Source organism: Gallus gallus, chromosome 17 (assembly GCF_016699485.2).
Source record: "Gallus gallus isolate bGalGal1 chromosome 17, bGalGal1.mat.broiler.GRCg7b, whole genome shotgun sequence".
NCBI lineage: Eukaryota > Metazoa > Chordata > Aves > Galliformes > Phasianidae > Gallus > Gallus gallus.
Window position 1 is genome coordinate 1,854,099 of NC_052548.1, and position 21,373 is coordinate 1,875,471.

Below are 21,373 nucleotides of genomic sequence, written 5' to 3' on the forward strand. Positions count from 1 at the left end.
GAAGACCCTTTTGGGTCCCTTCCAACCTGGGATATTCCGTGATACTGCACTGCTGGGATCCCATCACACACAGAGGCTGGAACCAGCAGCTCCAGGGGTTATCTGGGCTTTAATGAAACAGCCCCACGTACGGCCTCAGTGCTTCACGGACAGGGCTGGGCTGCTCTGAGGCACAGCACTGAAGCATGCAGCCATCCTTGGGCTCCTCTTGCCATCTGTCTATGAGCAGGAATAAAACCTCATGACCTTGCCTCACCCCTCCAAACACAGCCTCCAAGTCCTCTGCTGCTCTTGCTGTCAGCAGAAGCATCCCGGTATGCCGGATGAGATCCTTGCCATCCATCTGACGGCAGACCTAACACCAAGGATGCACTCCCCAGGAGACTGAAGAAACAAGGAAAGATGCTCTCACTCAGTCTAGACAACAAACATAATCTCATTTTCAAGCTTCCTCTCTCAATTATCTTCCACGAGGAGGAGAAAAGGCAGGTCACAGCATCTGAAACTTTCTCCAGGATTTTTTTTTTTTTCCTCTTTCCATGCAATTAATTAGGGGAGTAGATAATAACGAAACAAAGTCCCGCACTGCTGCACATGGAAGCCAAGCCACACAACCAGCCCTGCCACTTCCCCCCCATTGCTTAACTACTGAACCTCCACACCTGAGCCACATCTTGTTCCAGGCACAGCCTCTGCTTAGGTGCAGCCCTAAGCTCCTGCTGGCTCCTTCTGATCCCAAAGGAAAGCAGCCAGCACCACCAGTCTGACAGCCAGCACACTCCCGGGGACAGCAAGCTGGCTGGTTCACCCTGCCACCCCTGCAGGGCAGGAAAAGAACTCAAGGCCAGGTCTGCCAAAATGTCAAGTTCTCCTTACGTACACTGCATGTATTCCCAGTTTTCCTACAAGGCAGCCCTGGTCCAGCAAGCTGCGTAAGAGACAGGGATTGGAGGTCCGGCACTTCCACACCCTGTGAGATCTGCAGGCTAGCCCCAAGGTCTTCTCATCCTCCATCCAAGCAAGTTACTGATATTGAGTTTGCACCTCATAAACACACTCTGAGAAGCTGGAACAAGCACAGGTCCTCTGCTGCAGCCACACTCACAGGCAATATGTTCACTTTCCACTCCAAAGCGAGCTGTGATTTGAAAACAGCAGCAGTGCCAGCTCCAGCACAGCCTCGGCACAGCACCCACAGCTCAGCAGCGAACCACCCCCTCCAACAGTGCAGTACGTCCCCCTCCTTTATCCCCTCCTTGCCTGGGCTGATGGCTTTGGGACTCCAGACCCTCCTTTCCCCCTCCAGTACAGCACACAACCTCCTTTGCTGCCAATGACATCTGCACAACTAGAAAAGCTTTTCCTCAAAATCTTTTGCACAGCTATCTCCCATATATTGTTGTGGGTTTTTTTTTTTTTTTTACTTCATCTTTTCTCCCCTTGAATTAAATTACCATTTTCCTCTGATAATAATTTGGTTGAATGAAACATAAAGTTGAAGGATATCAGTTTTGAGCCAAAAGGGGAAACAGAGCAAGTCAATGGACGTGGCATGCCCTCGTCTTGCTTTATTTCCCATTCAGTCCAAATGACACCTTGGTCTCATTAGCACTTAATGCAGGTGAAAATAAAGGGATTTAATATTAAAACAGTGTGGGCACATGAAAAACAACCACTCCAGACCTGCTGGAACTTGCCATGTATCAGCACTAAGCCCTTTCTCTGCATGGAGAACTCTTACACTCACTGGACTATAACTTCTTATCTGGGCTAATAACATTCAATATGAAACCTCTCAAATCCCATTTGAAAACTTAAGCACTCGGCACTTAGGACATTTCCCTACTCCATTAAAAGTGTAACAGCTTAAAGAACACCATCCCACTAAAGAAACTGTCGTCACGAAATGGGTCAACTATTTATCTACTGGTTACAGCAGTAGTAGTCTTGAGGCTAGAATTCAAGGAGCTACCACTGCTCAGCTCCTTAAGGAAGGGCTTTGCTGTTCCACCGCCTGCAAGGCAAGGAGGGGCTGTGCAAGGAATGGTGACTGGCTTCTGCAGGCCAAGAGCACGGAGCACAGCTTGTGCAGCAGCAGCAGCAGCGCCACGCACAGCTGGACACCTCATCCAAGCAGATGGAGATGGCAGCCCTCAGCTAACCCAGGCTGCGAGGCTCCGTGTCAGTGCTGTAATGTTCCAAGGGACGAGCTGTAATGTAGGAACAATGGGTCTGGTTGGGTTCCCAATGAGACAAATTGCACCCCGCGGTCAAGATGTGCCAGCAGCCACCCGGCACACGCTGACACGGAAACTCAGCCTATTGGTGAGGCATCGCCTGTGCAACCACAGCACCCCAGGAACACAGCCCAAGAGCTGTGCACGGCAGCCACTTGACATATTGCTCATTTCCTCCCCAGTTTGTTGAAATTCAAGCCAACCCATCCTCCTAAGTGAAACTCTAACCAGCAGCGCTGCATCGGGATAGATGATAGCTTTTAATTACGTACACCAAGGAGCGCGTGGCACTTTGGCTCTGCTGCAGGGGCTGCTCTCTGAGAAAAGCAACTTTGCTCAAAGCCCCAGGACTCCTCCACAGAGCGTGAAAAGCCAACGCAGTGACCTTACGGAGGTACTGCTTAATTTGTCTCCAGATTCTTACATGCAAGGCTCTGTCCAGAACGCACTGCATCTGCGGCGTTACCTTTGTTATTTACATGTCCCTTCAGCTCACACAGGCAGAGTTTGGGAGGCGGAGCACACAGCAAACACACGCACACAAAATGGCCCTTTTCCCTCCAGATGTCCACTTCCAAACGACCTCTGTGCTCCAGTAAAAAATATATAGAGATATATAGATATATACACACACACAAAACATAAACAAACACGCATACGCACACAGACACAGATCTACATCTGACAGCTTTAAAGGTCTTATGAACAGCCTCAGCCTTTCAGACCAGACTATGCATGAGGTCACCCTCAGCCAGGACAGGAGCAAGCAGGCCCTGGGGCTGTGCAATGGCACCCTGAGCTCCTCGGTCACTGGCACACACCTTCTAGCTCAGAAACAACCCCCAGAATGCACGTGCCCAGGTGCCGTGCTACTCTCTTTCCTGATGACAGAGCTCCCAGCACACAACACTGGTCAGATCATGCACTGTCTGCCCATCAGCTCCCAGAGGCGCTGAGCAGCTCATTTACGGATCTCCTGCCTCCAGCTGCTATCCCCATCTTTAGTGGACAAGTTCCCTCTGCTAGCTTCTGTCTGCTCTGAATACATCGACAGAACCCTTTGAAGTCAAAATATTCTCAGCAATTAGATCTTCTCTATTTCTTTTTGCCTTCCTAATTATCCTTTTAACTGCCTTCTGCTTATTTTAATAGATCTTCCAATCCTCCTCCTTTGCAGACTGTTTATACTCTTTAAAAGCCTACTGCTTACTGCTTCTAATACTGTTTACATCTCCGTTTAGCCACCTCAGCTCACTTGCTGCTTTCTGCCTGATTTTGGAGTTAACCGGGGGAAATTTCCTCTCTGATCTCTACAACAGTTTGCAAATACCTCCCGTTTCTTCCTCCAATACATCTCCCTCTCATCTGCACCAGGGAGCAAAGGCTCCTCCAGACCATGAGGAAAAATCCATATTGTGATACAGCGCTGCATGCACACTTCCCTCAGTGCTACGCCCATCATTCCTGCATCAGGAATATTAAGCAGATTATTAATGACTGTGTCCCATGTGCTCCCTAACTGACTTATTATCATTTCCTGCCTGAAAAAGTAAACAAACAGAATCATAGAATCACAGCCTTTTGTGCACAGTGTTACAGGAGATTACCTATTAATTTCGTTAGTTGTATGTCTACCAAGGGGAAGAAAATAGTTGCCTGTATTTTGGTTGCATGCATCAGCCTATGCTTTCAGCATCTGAAGTGAGCTTACAAGCAGGAGGGGAACTGAATTCTTACACAGTCTGATAGCGACGGGACAAGGGAGAATGGCTTTAAAATAACAAAGGGGAGATTTACATTAGACGTGAGGGGGAAATCCTTTCTGCAGAGGTCAGTGAGGCCCTGGCACTGCTGCCCAGAGCTGTGGGCGCCCATCCCTGGAGGCACTCAAGGCTGGGTTGGATGAGCCCTGAGCAAACCGAGCTGGTGGGGGCAACCCTGCCCATGGGTTGACTGGGTTGGTTGGTACTGGGTGACCTTCAAGGTCCCCTCCAACCAAAGCCATTCTGCGAGTCTATGCTGGGAGGAGCACCTGTCACAGCACGACGGCAGCCCAGCAGAATGGGAGGTGCTGGTCCAAGGGTTTGGAAGAGGGGATTACGTCAGGTCCACCTGAGGAAACTGCAAATCCACGTCACGTTTCACTAACAATTCCAGTGGGGAAAAACAGGTCAGGGCTACGTGTGAGGATGAACATTCATCCTTAGTTCGGCAGACTCAGGAGCACAATGTGGTTTGGGGAACAGGAGCTCTTCCAAGCACCACGGTGGATGTGAGCAGGGAGCAGTAATTGAGTTTCTCTTGCTAATGACAGAGGTTCAGACAGGCTCTGGCTCGGGAAGTCCCCACACCATTATCCGACAGGAGCAAGTATATTAAAGGCTCACTCAATATTTTCTCTGTTCGTTATAATCCTTCCCCAGCCATCTGCTGCTGGACACTGGGAAACAGGATACCAAAAGAGAAGGACAGAGAGCGAGATCTTTTGTTTAAACCACAGAATAGCCATTCTTTATAACATAACAGCAATTCTCCCTTCTAACCGCTCAGCTCTGCCAGAAAACACTGAAACACGTATTCCATGGATGCAGAGAATAAGCGAAGGCATGGAGATCTGCAGCGTCCACACTTTCCCTTGGTAGTTTGCTCAAACGGCCAATCTCCCCTGCTGCTCCAAATTTCCACCTCCTGCTCTTAAAAATATTTTTGTTTCTTCATTCTGTCATCTGAACGTTTGGATTCAGCTTCCAGGTATTGTCCCTTGCTTTGTGGTCCGCTAAAATGAAGGGCTATTTGCTACCTGCCTTTTATTTTCCCCCCACAGAGAACCAGCTCTATGAAGATAGAATCAACAAGTGAGATTTTTGTTCTCTCTTATTGTCAGGGAGTTTCCCAAAATACAGTACATGTCCCAGAATGGTTCAGAACAAACACCAATGACTATTTGCCCGGCTCGCCGAATTGCTTCACTCCAACCACACAGTCTGTGTCCTCTCCAACTTTTCAACATCTCTTAAAAATTGAATATAGATATTGTATTAATGCACGAGCAATAAGAAAAGAGAGAATCGTGGTTTTCACAAAGCTCTGCACACCCACAGTTCACAATGCCCCATTCCCAGGGGCTCAGTGCTGCTGCTTCTGTTGCAGCCATGTCCCTTTCCTACCCCAAGACTACTCTGGGATCTCTGCTTTGTCCCACCTCCCCATCCCTAAAGGATCCTACAGGTCCTCATAGAATGGCCTGGGTTGGAACGGACCTTTAAGATCATCTGGTTCCAACCCCCTGCTATAGGCAGGGACACCTCCCTCTACACCAGGTTGCTCGCAGCCCCATCCAGCCTGGCCTTGAATGCCTCCACAGAGGGGACATTCACAGCCTCACTGGGCAACCACCTCCAAAGGCACAAATCCTAGGATTCTCCAAACCCAACAAAGCTCACCTGATGGAACCCCAGGAGCCCGCAGGTCCCTTGAGACAGCTGGTGACCAACATGTCCCCACTGAGCCTCCAGGGTACACCCGAACCCTCCGGCTCCTGTTCCACACAAGTGTGATGTTACAAGGGGCTGCTGGAACCAAATGCTGTGTGACATCACAGTGTTTGCCCATGCACTCAGCACAGCCTCCATCACTGCTGTTACAAACGAGCTCAGTTTGTTCGACATTCCCATCACTTCCCTCCCAGCGCTCTGTGCACCCCATGCTCTGCTGTTCCCCATCATGCTAAGATGGTGCAGCAGCAGCATCTGCCAGCTTTGCTGGAATGGTCTCAAGATACCCAAAAGGGGATACAAACATAAATAAAATAAAAAAGGAGGCACAACAGCCATCCCCCCCCAGGAGCGCCCTGTGTACAGCATCCACCCATGCCGGCTGAAAATGCTCCTCCAGCTCCCAGCTCAGCACCCCCTGCTTAGCAGCAAACCCTTCTGCACACGCACTACGAATACATCCCACCTCTTCTTTACAAATAGGGAACAGCAATATTTATTAAACATGTCTAGTTTTTCTGCTTTATTATGCGTTTTAGCTCTCCTCAGTCGTGATAAGTCTACACAAACCATTATTAGAATTTCTTTTGTTCCTGATATATTTTCTTTCTGTTCTTTGCAGTGACAGTCGCAGATTTTTTTCCCTTGTGTTTTTTAACTTCCTTTATCAATTTTCTGCACTTGATAACTTCTAACTCAAGGATAACTGTCATCCCTTCCTTTTATTCTTCTTTTTTCCTCCTTATTTTAATTCTTAGCAGTTTCTGGCATGGGGGGGGTAGCAGGATAGGGGAATGCGAGATTCAGTTTCGGAGAAATTTCAAAACCAAAACTGACAACAGATCCTGGAAATGAAACAAACCGTTTGGGGAAAAGTAAAACCCAGGACCGACGTGGCACCCTCAGCTGAAATCCCAGGCCTCTCCAGAGGGTGCAGGCAGGGGATGAGGGTCCCAAGGCTCATGCCAAAGGAGATGGAGCCCTTGCGAGAGAGCGGGACTCCAACAAAGCCAAAATGAAAACAGATGCCAGCATAGAAAGGACTATTTAAACTATAGCCTGAGAAAATCAACAGGCACAGGAGAACGCCCAGTTTAAGTAAAGCATTTTCTATTGATGAGGTCATGAGCGTACTGCATCCTTGAAAAACTTTATAGATATTTATAAAACTCAGGTAGGAAACAAAAGACTCAATGCACTGCAGTTTGTATCCCAATTACACAGCAGTGACGGAGCTGAGTGATGACTGCAGAGTGAAGCTTGGTGGGGACCACCACGGCCAAGGGCTGCAGAGCACCCTTACAGAACAGAGCCCACCCCAAACCCTGCTACAGCTCCAGCACTGGTGAGCAGAGGATGGCCACAGCATTTACGCAATGCCAAAGAAGACCAGAAAGGCTGCAGGTTGTTCCTGCAGTTCTATTTGCTGAACTCAGGATGTTCAGGGAGACCTGACTGCTGCAGGAGCGATGCTCTGCATGCTCTATCTCACCTCCCTGCACGATGTCTTCAGGAAATGCAAATGTCCTCGAGTCCCACATGGCCACCCATAGCACAAGCAGGAGGAAGCTGCATGTTGGAGGTCCTCCCTCCACCACTGAACCCTGCTGCTCCTCACCCCCAGCAGCCAGGAGGGGTGACCACAGGCCCAGCTCTGCTGCAGTGCCCCAGCACCTCAAAGCCAAGCTCTTCCCAACACAAAAGCCACGCAACAAAGTACATTCAGCTAAGATTTAACTAAAGAAGAGGAAACTTAAGTGGGAGAATTTTTTAAAAGGAAGGTCACCGGTGCAGTTCAAAAGGTGAGAGGCAGCAGGTGAGCTTGGTTAAAACAGCAGAGTAAAAAGAGCCATTAGAAACAGAAAAACACACTCACAGAAGAATGTAAACTCGCTGAAGCTAAATTTGAAGCCATCAGGGGCCAATGAAAAAGAGAAATGATTTTGAGAAAGAGGTCATTAAAGGAATAAAAATTAACTTTAATAATAACAAAATCAAGCAGATAAGCATCACAAGTCAGATTCTGGTATAAATCAAAAACTGAAGGAAGGTAAAACCACAGCCTAAAAATTTAACCTCTTTGCACCAGTGGAAGGGCTCAGGAATTCCCTTTCTGGTCTCTTCCTTCATCAGGAGTGATGTGAGGATCTGCCTCACACTACAGGGTCACCAGAAGAAGTAAACCTACCTAACAAAATTACCAGTTCAAGAACAACAACAGGGCGAGTATCCATCCAAGAGCCTGAAAGGCATGAAGCTACTACCACTGCCTAGCTACCACAAACTCACTTGTATCAGGTTGCCCAAGGAGGTGTGGATGCCCCATCCCTGCAGGCATTCAAGGCCAGGCTGGATGTGGCCCTGGGCAGCCTGGGCTGGTGGTTGGTGACCCTGCACATAGCAGGGGGTTGGAACCGGATGAGCACTGTGGTCCTTTTCAACCCAGGCCATTCTATGATTCTGTGATCAAGGTTTTAGAAGGGTTACAGGAGAGATCCAATGAATACAACTGCAGAACTTGGGTTTTGTGGCTGAAAAGTTACTACAAACAGAATATCTGACAAAAAGGACACAACAGGAGTGAGCACAGCTTTGTAGGCAGCCATAGCTCACAGAACTACTAGGGCAGCTGGAAAGGATGGATGAGCAAGTAGAGAAAGATGAGTGAGAGATGCAGTATACCCAAATTTTCAAGTCTTAGCCAAGTTTCCTCTAGAAAGGCTCTTACAGCAAGTGCACCCACAGGGCTGTCATACGCACAGGAGAAAGAAAGAAATCATCTCATTGATTAACGACTGATTGAAAGAGAATGAAGGGCAGGAATAGTCTGATACTGTAACAGGGACCAGGCAGACACCTGCTCAGTGCACCAGGTGAGATGTGGAGAAAGGGATGAGGAGTCACCAAGGCTGTGGACAAGATGCTCCTCAGGCCAAATCCAAGCAGCAGAATGACCGCATGATGCAGGAAAGTAGGTAGCAAAAGAGATGTTGAAATTCGGCATGGATACGTGCAAAGCAATACAGCCAGGGAAAAGCAACCCCAATGGCACACACAAAATAAAGGCATCTAAATTAGCCATTAGCATTCACAAAAGCAACTGAGGAGCCGCTGAGGGCACTCCTCCAGCAGTGTGAGCCTGATGGTGGCCAGCACGGCAAGTGAAACAATTAATTAGCAAAGGAACAGAGAAAGCACCAACACGCACTGCCAAACACACAGCACCATAAAGAGTTCTGGTGATCCTGCCTCAAAAACAACTGCAGAAAGAGAACTGGAAGAGCAAATCTCTTTCGTGCTCCTCTTTACTGAAATAAATGGCAGCCACAGTGAGCACACAACTCGTTGCCTCGGTGCTCAGTAATGCAAGGCTACTGAAACCCCCGCTTAATGATGGCCTGCAGCACTGCTGGGACTTGAGGAGCATCCACAGGGTTGTGCAGTGCTGTGAAACAGAGCTGAGAAGGAAACCACTGTGCACTGTACCTGCTGGAGTAGAAAATGAAGTTATTATTAATAAGGCATCTGTCCCATACCTGGAGTTACAGCAGACACAGGTGTAAGACAGGTCCTGCCCTGCAGAGCTTGCTGCCAAAGCTGTAGGCTCACAAGAAAGCCCGGAAAACAGAGCTGCAAACTCTTTCCTAACTTACAAAGTTGGCTGCCACTCAGCCAACGCAAACCAAAGCCTGACCACCACATGTAAGAAGGCTTCACCCTATGGCAGAGGGCATAAAAACACCCAGGAGGAGTGAGAGAATCCACCCACCTAGCACCAACCTGAGACAGCACAGGGAGCAGTAAGCTCCTGCAGAGACATGTCTGCAGATGTGCTTAGAGCAAACGTTCCACGACGCTTCGAAATGCAGCCAGTGCAAGGCAGCAGGGCAGAAAGTTAAAGGAAAATGCTGGAGGATGAATTCACAGAGGTATCCAAAAGGGAAAAAATGGTTCTGATCCAACATCTCACCTTCTTTGTGCAAAATTATTAATAGTCCTCGCACAGGAATTTGTAACAGAGCCCGTGTGTTTGCTGGGTGTGCAGCCCCACAGCCTCCATCCAAAGAGGATGCTCTTTGAGTTGGTTTTGCTCCATTTTGGGTCAAGTTTAAAAGCCCTACACTTTCCCCAGAAAGAAAGAACAGCCCCAGAGTCTCTGAGTTTATGGCTCGCTGTTATGACTACGTGAAAAACCTAACAAAAATAACTGGACAAAAAGTGTAGAAGTTACGATGGCCTAAAAAAAAAAAAAACAAAAGAAGTTTCTGCAATTTGCTTTTAAAAAAATTTCCTATGGCTTTTTTTGGTTTGTGGGATCATTAAAATAGCTGAGCTGGGAACGTCATCCCCTTCGTGGGTTCTGCTAGGAAGGAGTGCCTTTGGGTAACAGTGGGGATGTTTATAGGGGAAGAAAGGCTTTTTGTTAATAAATTCATTCAACTATTGAGATGCAAAATACACCAAACGGTTATTTATATAACAAACTATTATAACACAATCAAACCTAAATTAATAAAAGAGAAAAAAAAACACTTTGGCAGAAAAGAAACTAAAATGTATTATTTCTGGTGCCAGAACTGTTCTGTCTGAAAGCGTGTATTAATGGAATATATTCCTTGTATTTATTGCGCCAGGGCCCTCTTGCCATAGAGGGAGTTAAGGTGGAAGGACTGTGTGTTTTGGAAACAATGCTGGCCCAGCACTTGAAAATTACATAAATCCAGAGGAGACAGATAATTTTTTTTTCTATTTTTGGGTGGGAGGAAGGAAGAGGCTTGAAAAATGTAAATATTCCAGTGCCATTTTTCCTCCAGAATGATATTTTCCCCATGATAATATTCTCTTAACAAAATTAGATCCTCTGTCCTGCAGAGTCAAAGGGATAGGCTGAAGCAGAGGACCGGGGTACCATTTTAATGACTTCAGTCAAAATACTTGTGGGGAAATTGAACCACGAGCATAAATCCCTGCAGGACCAGCCCTTGTGTGAATTCCTAAGCAGAATAAAATTTGAAGCATTGAAAGAAAAAGGAAAAAGAAAAAAAAAAGCACATCCTATGAGGAAAAGTCAAGACACAAATGGAAAATTCCTTCCTGGCTCCATGGATGCTAATTGCATATCTTCTGCTCGGAGCCGAGGATCATAGATTTCTACATATATATTTAATTAGGTTAATTTGTAAAACGTAGACATATGTCTGCTTAAGGTAGACAGGAACATTTCATTTTATACATTTTAAATATCACCTAATGAACTGCAACACAAGCACTGTTTATGCTGGAATAGGAAGGCCAGAGAGTTCTTTGTAAGAGAGGAAAGCACAAACATACACGAGTTAGACAAACATTCACAATGTGTGGCTGCTATCTACACAACATTATCACAAATCAAAAGCAATGGACCATTCTCAGTAAATTTACTTTTTAGCAAATAAACCAATTAAGATGTTAAAAAAAATAATAATAATTTAAATACATGCAAGGTTTCAGGAAGAGGGACTCTTGTGTTTGTCAATTTGGGGATGCTTTTTCTCATCTACCAATGGCAAGAACACATCCACTGAGCAGAGAGTGCTCCAATGGACTCATTCCCACATCCCTCCAGTATCCATACCCCATATGTAGAAGCAGGAATTGCACCACCACCCTCAGACCACACGTGATGATCCCAGTCCCACCAACTTGCTCCAGATGCACTCTGCCTCCCAACCCTGGGAACAGAGGGTCACCCTCCAGGGCCATCTCTGTGGCAATATCCTACCAAGCATGATTCAGGAGAACTGCTAATTCTAACTGCTGTTATCACCACCCACCCAAATTTGTAGATCTTTAAAATAAAGACAGATAAGAAGGTAAAAATATCCCTCCCTCAGCTCAGTATGCAGCATGCTTTGGTGGCATTAACCACGAGCAGATAACCGAAGCCACATGCCATGAAACAGTCTAACATAAAAAAAAAAAGTCAAAATTAATTCCTTAGCCAACAATGTTCATCTCCGGCCCATCCCGCCAGCTCACATTCATCCTTGCAGCATAAGGGCCACTGACCACTGGTCTTCACCCATTCCAGATGCCATTGTCAGCACTGCTGTCCCCAGGATGCACTCGAGCACCTTGAGATCCCATCGTGAGCTCCTGCTGATGGCACCACCTGAATGCTCAGAGCAATCCCAGTGATTACTGTATCCACATGTGGAGTCCTCAGTACAGCAGAGAGGCAGACCTGTTTGGAACACATCCAGAGGGGGGACACAAAAATGACCCCAGGGATGGAACACCTCCCTGAAAGGACAGGCTGAGAGCTGGGGCTCTGCAGAAAGAAGAGAAGAGAGCTGAGAGTGGCCTGTCAGTATCTACAGGGCTGTGAGAAGGAGGAGGACAGACTCCTTAGCTTGGTTGGCCGTGATAACACAAGGGAAATTGTTTAACTGGTTTCCAGTTAAAAGAAGGAGATCTAGACTGGTCATAAGGGAGAAGTTTTTTTTACAATAAGGGCAGTGAGGCACTGCACAGGTTGTCCTGAGAGGTGGTGGTGCCCCATCCCTGCAGACAGCCAAGGTCAGAGCTGGATGGAACTCTGAGCACTGATGGAGCTGTGGGTGTCCCGCTGCACTGCAGGGAATGGAACCAGACAGCCTTTAAGGGTTCCTTCCAACTGAAATGATTCCATCCATGATTCCCAACGGGGTTTCCAGTTCTCCTCCACCATGTGCCTCACCCAAACCCAGCTGTGCCTCTCCACATGGGTTTCAAAAACGCATACAGAAATCTGAGAAGGTATCATGTTTCCAGCAAATAATTATCCTCTATCCTTTCAACTCTTCCTTCCCATCCTCAAAATGATGAGTTATCAGGAATGCTGGTAAAAGCTGAAGATTTGCAGCTCCCAGACTGAAGACCTCGAGTGACAGCTTTACACCCCAATGCCTGCAGCCACCCTTGGGTTTCAAGCTACATACGGCTCTACCAAGGCAGCTCGTGCACATCTCAGCTCTGGTCCCAAAGCATATCCAGCAGTTTAAATACAAGGAATCATAGTTAAAATAGTAACAACAACAACAACAAAGACAAATCACCAGAACAGCCACCTCTGGGATCTGCTTTGGAGCACTCCTCATGGCCGCCCCGCTCTGCGTTCCCCGCAGCCCTCCCGCACTGCAGCACTGCCGGCTCCGGCCACAGAGTTTTGAGCACTGAGGTTTAATACTTCCATAAATAGGCCGAGAGCAATGAAACGCTTATACTAAAATCGTTCTCCCCACGCTGTAAGCAGAACCTAAATGACGGGCCTTCAACGCAAGCACACCCAAGTTCTGCTGAAAAACTTTGCTTCTGCTGTTATTTTCAGACAGGGAAGGACACCTACACCCACACAGAGTGAAAAATTAACTTTCGAAAAATTACTCGCAGCCTGAACACACCTAGCAAAACCAAACTGCTGCATTATGAGCAGAGGCCTGAGGACGCGGCGGTGCCACGCAGACCTGCTGGGCCTGCTGGCGAGAGGCCCGGGTTCCACAGAGTCACAGCACGGCTGTTTGTAAGCCCCCCTCAAGCACCGGAAGGCCGCAATGAGGTCCCCCCGCAGCCTTCCCTTCTCCAGGCTGAACACCCCCAGATCCTCAGCCTTTCTTCACAGAGGTCTGGCCCTCTGAGCATCCCACTGGCCCTTTGTGATTTAATTCTGTCCCCTGCTGAGATGCTGAACCTCATGCAGTGCCATTCCCAGGGTCTGAGCAAGGCCCAGGATACCGATGCTCACTGAGCCCCCACATTCACAACCCGAGGCCTGGCCAGTACAGTGCCAAAGGCCCAGGCAGTGCCCAGCCTCCCCAGAGCCCTCTGTCCTCCATGGATACACCCAGCCTTCCAGACACGTCTGTATGCATAACCATACACACAGGTATTGATTCCTCCTACACACAATGGCTCCTTAACGGCGTCAGCAGCCCCCACCTCTGCTCTGTGTGCCGATATTGGCTTCTCCCCTTTGTCAGCTAGCATCAGGATACACATCATCTCCAGTCATTGCTTTTCCACTTCCAGTGTCATTTTTCAAGTTATGCCAGCCAAATATAGATGTGAAACAAACAGCAGTACTGTAAATTACAAGCGAGGAACCTTGCCTATGTAATTAAATCTTTACAGGTACAGTGCTCCAGCTAAGCCTTTGTAACATGCGTATTAAGGAGTGCCCTGGCAATACAGGTTAGAGAAACAACAAATGAGGAGAAAGACTCCTGAGAAGAGCTGCCCCAGCAGAACACCAGGTGTGCTGACACTGGTCCCACCACCAGAACACACTGCATTTTGCCCCAGGCCCTCTGCATGACTGCCCCAGAGCAATCCAGCAGTTCTACCATAAACCAGCCACGTTGCTTCCAGCACTGCCCTGACCTCATCCGGGAGTCATCTGGACCCTAGAGACTGATGGGTTCAGCTGCTCTGACTTCCACAGGGAGCTGTGTAACTGCCATGATTCCACTCTCTGAGCTACCTAATAACATCTCAGTTGGAGCAAAGGCTTTGAGTACATCAGCACGAGTGTCCAGATGAGTGAACACGGCAGAGCCAACTGCCCATCAGTTGCCCCTTCAAAAAAACTAAAGGTAGCGCACAAAACTAATTCCACATCTGCACAGAAGTGGTTTAAGTAGGGGTGCAGGGCCAAATCTGCTAACATCAAGAGTTGCTTCTACGCCACTCATAGCCTCAACGTCGCACCCTCTCCCAAAAGGCCTCTGCATGAGAAACATCTTTGCAGCAATGCTTTCTTACACGTGCATTTACACCCTAAATATTGTCAGGACACAACATCCACATCTCAGGAGGCTACCTATATCCATCCTTTTGGTACCCAGCTGGCACATGCAAACTCCAGAGCAACTCCTGTGTGCAAAGAGCCAAGCCCGCTGACTGAAGTCCAAGGAAAAGGCCAATGCTCACACCCAACCTCACACAGCACCAAAACCCCACCAGTGGCACAGCAGACAAGGCCCAAGACTGCAGGTGGAGAAGGAAGATTCAAGGTGTAAATAACCAACATCAACCAAGGGAAGGCAACCCTGCCTTTATAAATCATTTGATGTCTCCAGAATGCACCTTGGGAAGGGACATGCTGTTCGGGAAGGTCCTTCAGCCTTTCCTTTCTTTTGAAGAGAATAAACGTGTATATACTGTTTTTCATGAAATCAAAGGATATCCCAAGTTGGATGGTACCCACAGGGATCACTGAGCCCAACCTGACCCCCACCCAAACCCCAACCCTAGGGCTGAGTGGTGTCCCGGTGCTCTCTGAGCTCCATCAGCTCAGGGCTGTGTGGCTGCTTCCCTGTGTCTTTTTCCCCCTCCTGGTGCTAAAGCTTAAAATTCAGCTCTCACGAGGCTGCTGATGAGGCACAGCTTCTATGACAAGTTGCACCAGCGCTGCATGCCACTGGTGAAAGATACGTTGCAAATGGTTATTTTTCATATACTATCCACGGTAAACAGCATCATTCATTCCTATTCCCTTGCTCCAGACAAATCAATGATTGTTAATGCAAAGTCAACACGTCCAGATGTAGTTTGCATACCAGTTAACCACTAAATTGGCATCACATAGTACAGAATAATCAAGAGACATTCAAGGAACTAAACAAAAGCAAAAAGGAGGCAGATGACTAGCAATTAATCCATAAAAGACCTTTAAAAAATTAGAAACTTCTTCCCTAGGAAGCGCAGTATGCCCAAACTGAATGCACACTTTCAAAAAAACACTGCAGTTGTAACAGCTCAGAAATACAGAGATTACAAGAAATAAACACCTCCCAGTGCCATTTATCTGTGCTCCTTACCAAAAAGGGACCACAACCTCCAGCCACGCTCGCAGGCTCTGCAAAGGCGCTTTCTGCCACTGGTTGTGCCCCTGTCTACAAGCAGGGCCTATTTCTGCGCACAAGATGCCAAAGACACATTGCTGGGCACGCACTGTGTGATCAACCCCATTCACTTTAGGGTTTTCCACTCCTGAAGTAGCACAATCAGCACGCCACAGTTGTCTGTGTGGACCAAGCAGGAATTGGAGCAGCTCACGGAGCAGAGCATGAACTGCAGAACCCCGGGCAGTACCAGCAGAGAACAACGTGACCCAGCCAGCACTCCCTGCTGCACACCCAGCAGGCCTCACACACACAGCACGGCCACAGAAGCTCCCTGGCTAAGTTATCCCTCTGCCCTGCACCGCATTGCTTCCAAAATCTAAATGGCCTTCAGGGTACAACCCCCAAATTCCTCCTAGTGCAGGCTGCCAAAATAAAATCGAAAAAATAATAATTAAATCTAATTTATAGAACCCCAATTTCAGTACTGTGCTTGCGAAACTGCAAACTGACTGTACATCACCGGCCCACGTGATTGCACTGAGACCGGTGCTGCTCACGGCATTATGGCAGTGAACTGTATTTAAATCATCCCGGAGTTCTGCAAGTAGGATCGTAACATTTTATACAGCGCTTGTGTAAATATTATCTACTACTTTAATAATGTTGTGTCTATTTCCATCGCTCGCTGAGGACCGGGTGAAAATCTTTCTACAGAAACACATTGGTCCTGCGCTGAGCTGAGCTGGTATTGCTGTGCTGGGGTGGCTCCTTCACATCACTTAAAATGATAAATACTGACCAGTGTTCCACAACATAAAATAGTAAAAAAGTCTTTTGGAAGCAGACTGCAATGAGAAATTGTGCAAAGAGACCCCAAGCAGAAGGAGGGTCCTTCTGGAAGGATGTCAGCATGCAGCAAGTTTAGACTGAGGAACCCGCTGTAACTTAAATTGTGGCTTTCTATCACCAGTGGAGCACATCATGGGAGCTGTTTTCAAATGAAACTGATTAAAGTTAGTAAAGGAGTTCAAGCACATCCCCATGAGTTGCAGCCCAGCTCTATGGCACCGCATCCCAAACCCCAACCTGTGGTACCACCTGCGGACTGCCCGCCCATCCTCAGCACAGCGCGTACAAACCAGTCCCAAGTCTGATATTCTAAGAGACCACGAGAAACTTCAGAGATAAAACCCTAAAACGTACCATTTCTGACCCAAAACGGGAATATATGCCATTATCTCTAATTCAATTCAACCCCCCCCCCCCCCCCACCTCCAACTCCCGCACCCCCCAAAAGCACAACCCCAAACCTCCAAGTGAGGGTGCTGGGGGGCGGAGGGGGAGAGAAAAAGCATCAGCAAAAGGCACTGCTGGGAGAAACCGAGTGAAACCTAAAATAAATTAAAATTTAAATTTACCAAAAACAAAAATAAAAATGGAAGCTAAGCGGCTTCTTTTGGTACAGCCACAGAGGGGGTGAAACCTGGGGGGCGAGGGAGGGATTCCTGGTGTAAAACAACACGGGGAAGGCACTGCGCTGCGGCTCCCTGCCTGAAAGCAGCAATGAAAACACAGTCGGGGATTGTCTCATCCGACGTGGAAACCGGTGGGTCATTTCTGCCCCCTCTCTGTCTGCGCACCGTGGTCCTTAATCCGGCATGTGCTAAAAAAGGTTCAGGAGGAGGGCTGGAAGGGGGAGGGGGAAATAAACGCAAAAATAAAAAAAAATGTGGAGTTGACATTTGGGAGCGCAATCTCCTCCCCCCAGGAGGAATCCCAGTCCTTTCCATTGCCCCCCCCTTTGAGAAATGCAAAATAAACAGGAGCAGAGGGGGGAAACCAGCCCCGAGTCCTTCAATTTTTCAGCTTCATTTCAAGGAAAGATCGAATTACAGCGAAATCCAATTAAAACAGAAACTTTTCAGAGCTCTGAGATTGAGATTTGAAAATTCATCCCAGACTGAAATTTAATTTCCCTGAAGCAGCCGCCCGTCAGCACCCCGCAGCTCTGCAAAACTCCGGGAGTACCAAAATTATACAGGAAAAGCAAAAAAGAAAAAAAAAAAAAAAGAGAGAGAGAAAAAAAAGAGAAAAAAAGCAAAAAAAAAAAAAAGCTTTTTTTCAGGAAAAAAAAAAAAAGAAAAAAAAAGAAAAAGAAAAACTGCAGCAGCTGTGGAGCAGAGCCCAGAGCAGCGCCAGCCATCTTGCTATTTTGTCCCCATTTTAGAGAGGAGACTGTGTCAAGGTTGGTAAAACTCAACGTTGACCTCATCGTTCCCTTCCTCTCCCTCCCCCACTTTTGGGTGGAAAGGCCATGGGTCCCTCTCTCCCATATTGCTTTTTATTGAAACAATGCATGTTTCGGAGCTCTTTTGTCATTTATTTTTGAAAGATCAATACCAAGACCCCCACTATTCAAGGGCAACCCTACAAAAACAAGCGGTCCCCGCACAGCCCTGAACTCCTCCAACAGCACAACACCGCGCGCCCAGCGCCGATTTAGGAGAAAAGGGGAAAAGAAAAACACTTCCACCCCAAACTCCAGGAAGGTTTTGCAGGGCAGGCAAGGAAAAGAAGCAGTCTGGAATTGGGAAAAACCTCCTCCAAAAGCAGCGCCCTTCCCAAGCACTTCGGGTTTGCAATTTGGGGAAAAAAAAAAAAAATTAAAAAATCTGCAATTAATTTTTTTTTTTTTTCCCTTCAGATTGTTAATTATGCACATTCACAATGTCATGGCGGAGCTCCCACCAAACGTGTGCAAACGCAGATGGATCAGATGCACCGGATCTGGAGTTGTTGCAGTGGGTTGAAAAAAAGAAAAACAAAAAAAAGAAAAAAAAAAAAAGAGAAAAACAAAAAGGAGGAAAAAAAAAAAAGAAAAAACCTCCTATGGAAATTTCTCTTTTTTTTTTTTTTTTTTTTTTTCCTTGACAAACGAAATAGGAAATTAAACACTGGAAACTGCTTTAATGATGGCAGCAGAAACCATCCGGAAAGCCAAGAAATTCAAAAACCAATCTGCCATCTGAGTCCCGGCTCTGCCCACCCCGCCGTCCCCGGGCTCTGCTCACAATCTCATTGTTTCAGAGCAGTTCTGCATGAAATCCAAAATCACCCCCCCCCCCCCCAAAAAAAATAAAAAATAAAATAAATAAAACCCGGGGTGTGTCCACAGCCAATTTTCTACGCTCCAATTTTCCTGCAAAACTCCTGGTTTGACACAAACCACTTCCAGCACTGCAGCAAACCCCAATTCTGGCGCAGCGTGCAAGTTCAAAATTACAATGAAGTACAATTCCTAATTGCTCCCACTTTGGGAAAGTGAGCGTTCCGTGGCAGCCATCGGAGGGGCCGCCTGCATCCAACTCCAGGAGTTCCCCCCCCAGCCCAAAGCCCACAGCGACATCCCATCCCTCCCCCCACCCCCCCGAAAAAAAGGGGATAAAAAGGGGAGTAAAAAAAAAAAAAATTAAAAAAATTGAAAAAAAAAAAAAAAAAACAGAATTCATTCAAATTCAGCTTAATTTCCATTTCCACATTACAGGTTTGGCTTAGAAACAGACCGAAATCAGATCCGCGCCCCCCCGCCCCTCCCGGCGCCAACTTTCTGCTAAATCAGAAAGAGCTGAATATTGCTTTTTTTTTTTTTTTTTTTGCAATTTTAATTTCTTTTTTTTTTCCCCTTATTTACGAAATAGTCTCCTCTAGGTGGCGTCGTTTTAATGGAAAAATATTTTTAAAAAATAAAAAAAAAAATTAAAAAATTAAAAAAAAAAAAAAAACACCCCGGCGCTCGGGAGGAAAATGAGGAGGGTTGGAGTGAAGGGGGGGGGGGGAAATAAAAATCAACACCAGGAGACGGGATGGAGGGGGGCAGAAGCTCCGGGAGGGACGCGGACGCGGGGCCGGGCAGGGCGGCGGGGGAGCGGGCAGCGGGCGCCGGGCCGGGCCGCGGAGGCAGCGCTCGGCCGGGCTGTCCCCGCCATGGCCGCTCCGGGCGCCGCTTTGTTTTCCGCGCGGCGCGGACGGGCCGGGAGGGCCGCGGTTGAACGGGGCTCGGCGCCCCGGCGGCGCCCCCCGCGCACTGCGCCAAAGCGCCGCCGGCGGGGGCTCCGCGACGGGGCGGCTGCGGCTGCCGCCCTCCCTCCCTCCCCGCTCCCTCCGCCTCCCCCCGGGGACACGCCGCCCGGCCCGGCCCGGCCGCCGCGTACCTGCGCTCCCGTCGCCGCCGCCGCCGCCGGAGCGGAGCCGTCCGGCCGGTTCATGGGGCTGGGGCGGGAGGCAGGCGAGCCCCGCGCCGCCGGGGCCTGCGATCCGCCGCGCACAATGCCTCCGCCGCCGCCGCTGCCTCCTTTCCGCCCTCCCAGGAGCGGCGAGTGGGGGCGATGCCCCCGCTGCGCGGGTGGGCGGCTCGCCGGGCTGCTGCAGCCCCCCTTCCCCCCGGGGGCATGGGCCGGGGCGGCCGCCGCGGGCACACGGGCGCTGCCGCTAGCGGCGCGGCGCGCAGGGCTGGGCGGGCGCCTCCCGCTGCCGAGCCCGCGCCGCCGCCGCCATCACGGAGCCGCTCTGGGGGCAGCTCCAGCCGCAGCGCGCTCGCAGCCGGCGGCGCCGGGAGAAAGGGGCTGAGTCTGGCCCAGCGCGGGAGCCGCGCCGCGCCGCCGGACGGCCCCGCTCTGCCCTCCGCCCCCGCGCGGCTCCGGCCCGGCCCGGCCCCGCGCCGGGCACCGCCGCGCAGCGTAGCGCCTCTCTGCCCCGCTCCGGCTCCGGCCCCGGCCCGACCGCCGCCCGGCGAGCTCGGGGCCGCTCCGCGCCGCGGGGAGGAAAAGCGGCCCCGGTGGCTGCCAGGGGCGCGCGCGGCTCCGAGCCCCGGCTTTTATTTCGGGGCGGCGCGGGGGAACTCCGGGTCCGCCGCGGGACGGGACGGGCGCGGCCCTGCGGGGAGAAGCGGGCGGCGGATCCCCGCACAGCGCCCGGCACCGCGGAGCCCCGAAGCTCCGGAACGCAGTGCCCCCTCCTCCGCGCTTTGGAGAAGTCTCTCACGCTGTTAAAGCCTTTCTCCATCCTCACGGGAAACTCGTCCCGTCTCCCTCTGCCAGAGCGCTTTTCCCCGCACATCCCCACCGCGCTCAGCGCTGCCCGGCGAAATTTGCACGGCAAAAAAAAAAAAAAAAAAAGAAAAGAAAAAGAAAGAAAAAAAAAGAAGAAGAGGAAGAAAAGAAAGCATTCGTTAAAGAAGTGGCACTTTTCCCCCCGTGGAAAACACTCAGTGTTAACTGTACATCGTTAGATCCTGCGCCTACCTGGCGTCTGTCTCCCTTGCGAAGCATTGCCAAAAAATAGTTATTAATGGTATCAATGAAATAATTGCGCTGCCGGGTTTCCCCGGCCCGGCCCGCAAAGACCCCACAGCTCCACGAGGCTGGGAGCCGAGCGCTGCCTTCATTCTCATTGCTCACACCAAAGGCAGCTTCCCAGATATTGAGAAACACACATCTTTGGGTTTTTTGCCTCTTTGGTGGGGATTTCATTCTGAAATGCTCTACCAGAGGACTGTGACATTACGGAGCTCAATGAAAGCAAAGGGGCTGGGGAGATGGTGGGGAGGCTGGGAAGGGGAGATGGCTCTCGAATGAGCACGGATGGAAGCTCGGGTTGTCAGCTCTTTCAACGTGGCGTGAGTGCAAACAGGAGACCCCCGAGGATGTGCACAACGCAGTGTTTAAGGCATGGTGTGATACAGTTGGAGGAAGAGCTGGAAGGAAAAGAACAAAAGGCGTAG

General features: G+C 49.2%; 1 protein-coding gene across 4 annotated transcripts in view; it reads right to left on the reverse strand.

Annotated features, from left to right (window-relative positions):
• ZNF618 (zinc finger protein 618) overlaps window positions 1–19,959 on the reverse strand; it is a 145,294-nt gene extending 125,335 nt beyond the window's left edge. For 2 of the 4 annotated variants that reach the window (XM_040649200.2, XM_040649191.2), the window contains exon 1: window positions 5,681–19,634. In XM_040649200.2, coding sequence (XP_040505134.1) covers window positions 5,681–6,100 — 420 coding nt within the window. In that variant the 5' untranslated portion in view covers window positions 6,101–19,634. Of the gene's footprint in view, window positions 1–3,567; window positions 3,702–5,680; window positions 19,635–19,805 lie in introns of those variants that run through there. The other 2 variants (XM_015279638.4, XM_015279648.4) reach the window with 2 other exon arrangements.
• Window positions 19,960–21,373: the final 1,414 nt, after the last annotated feature.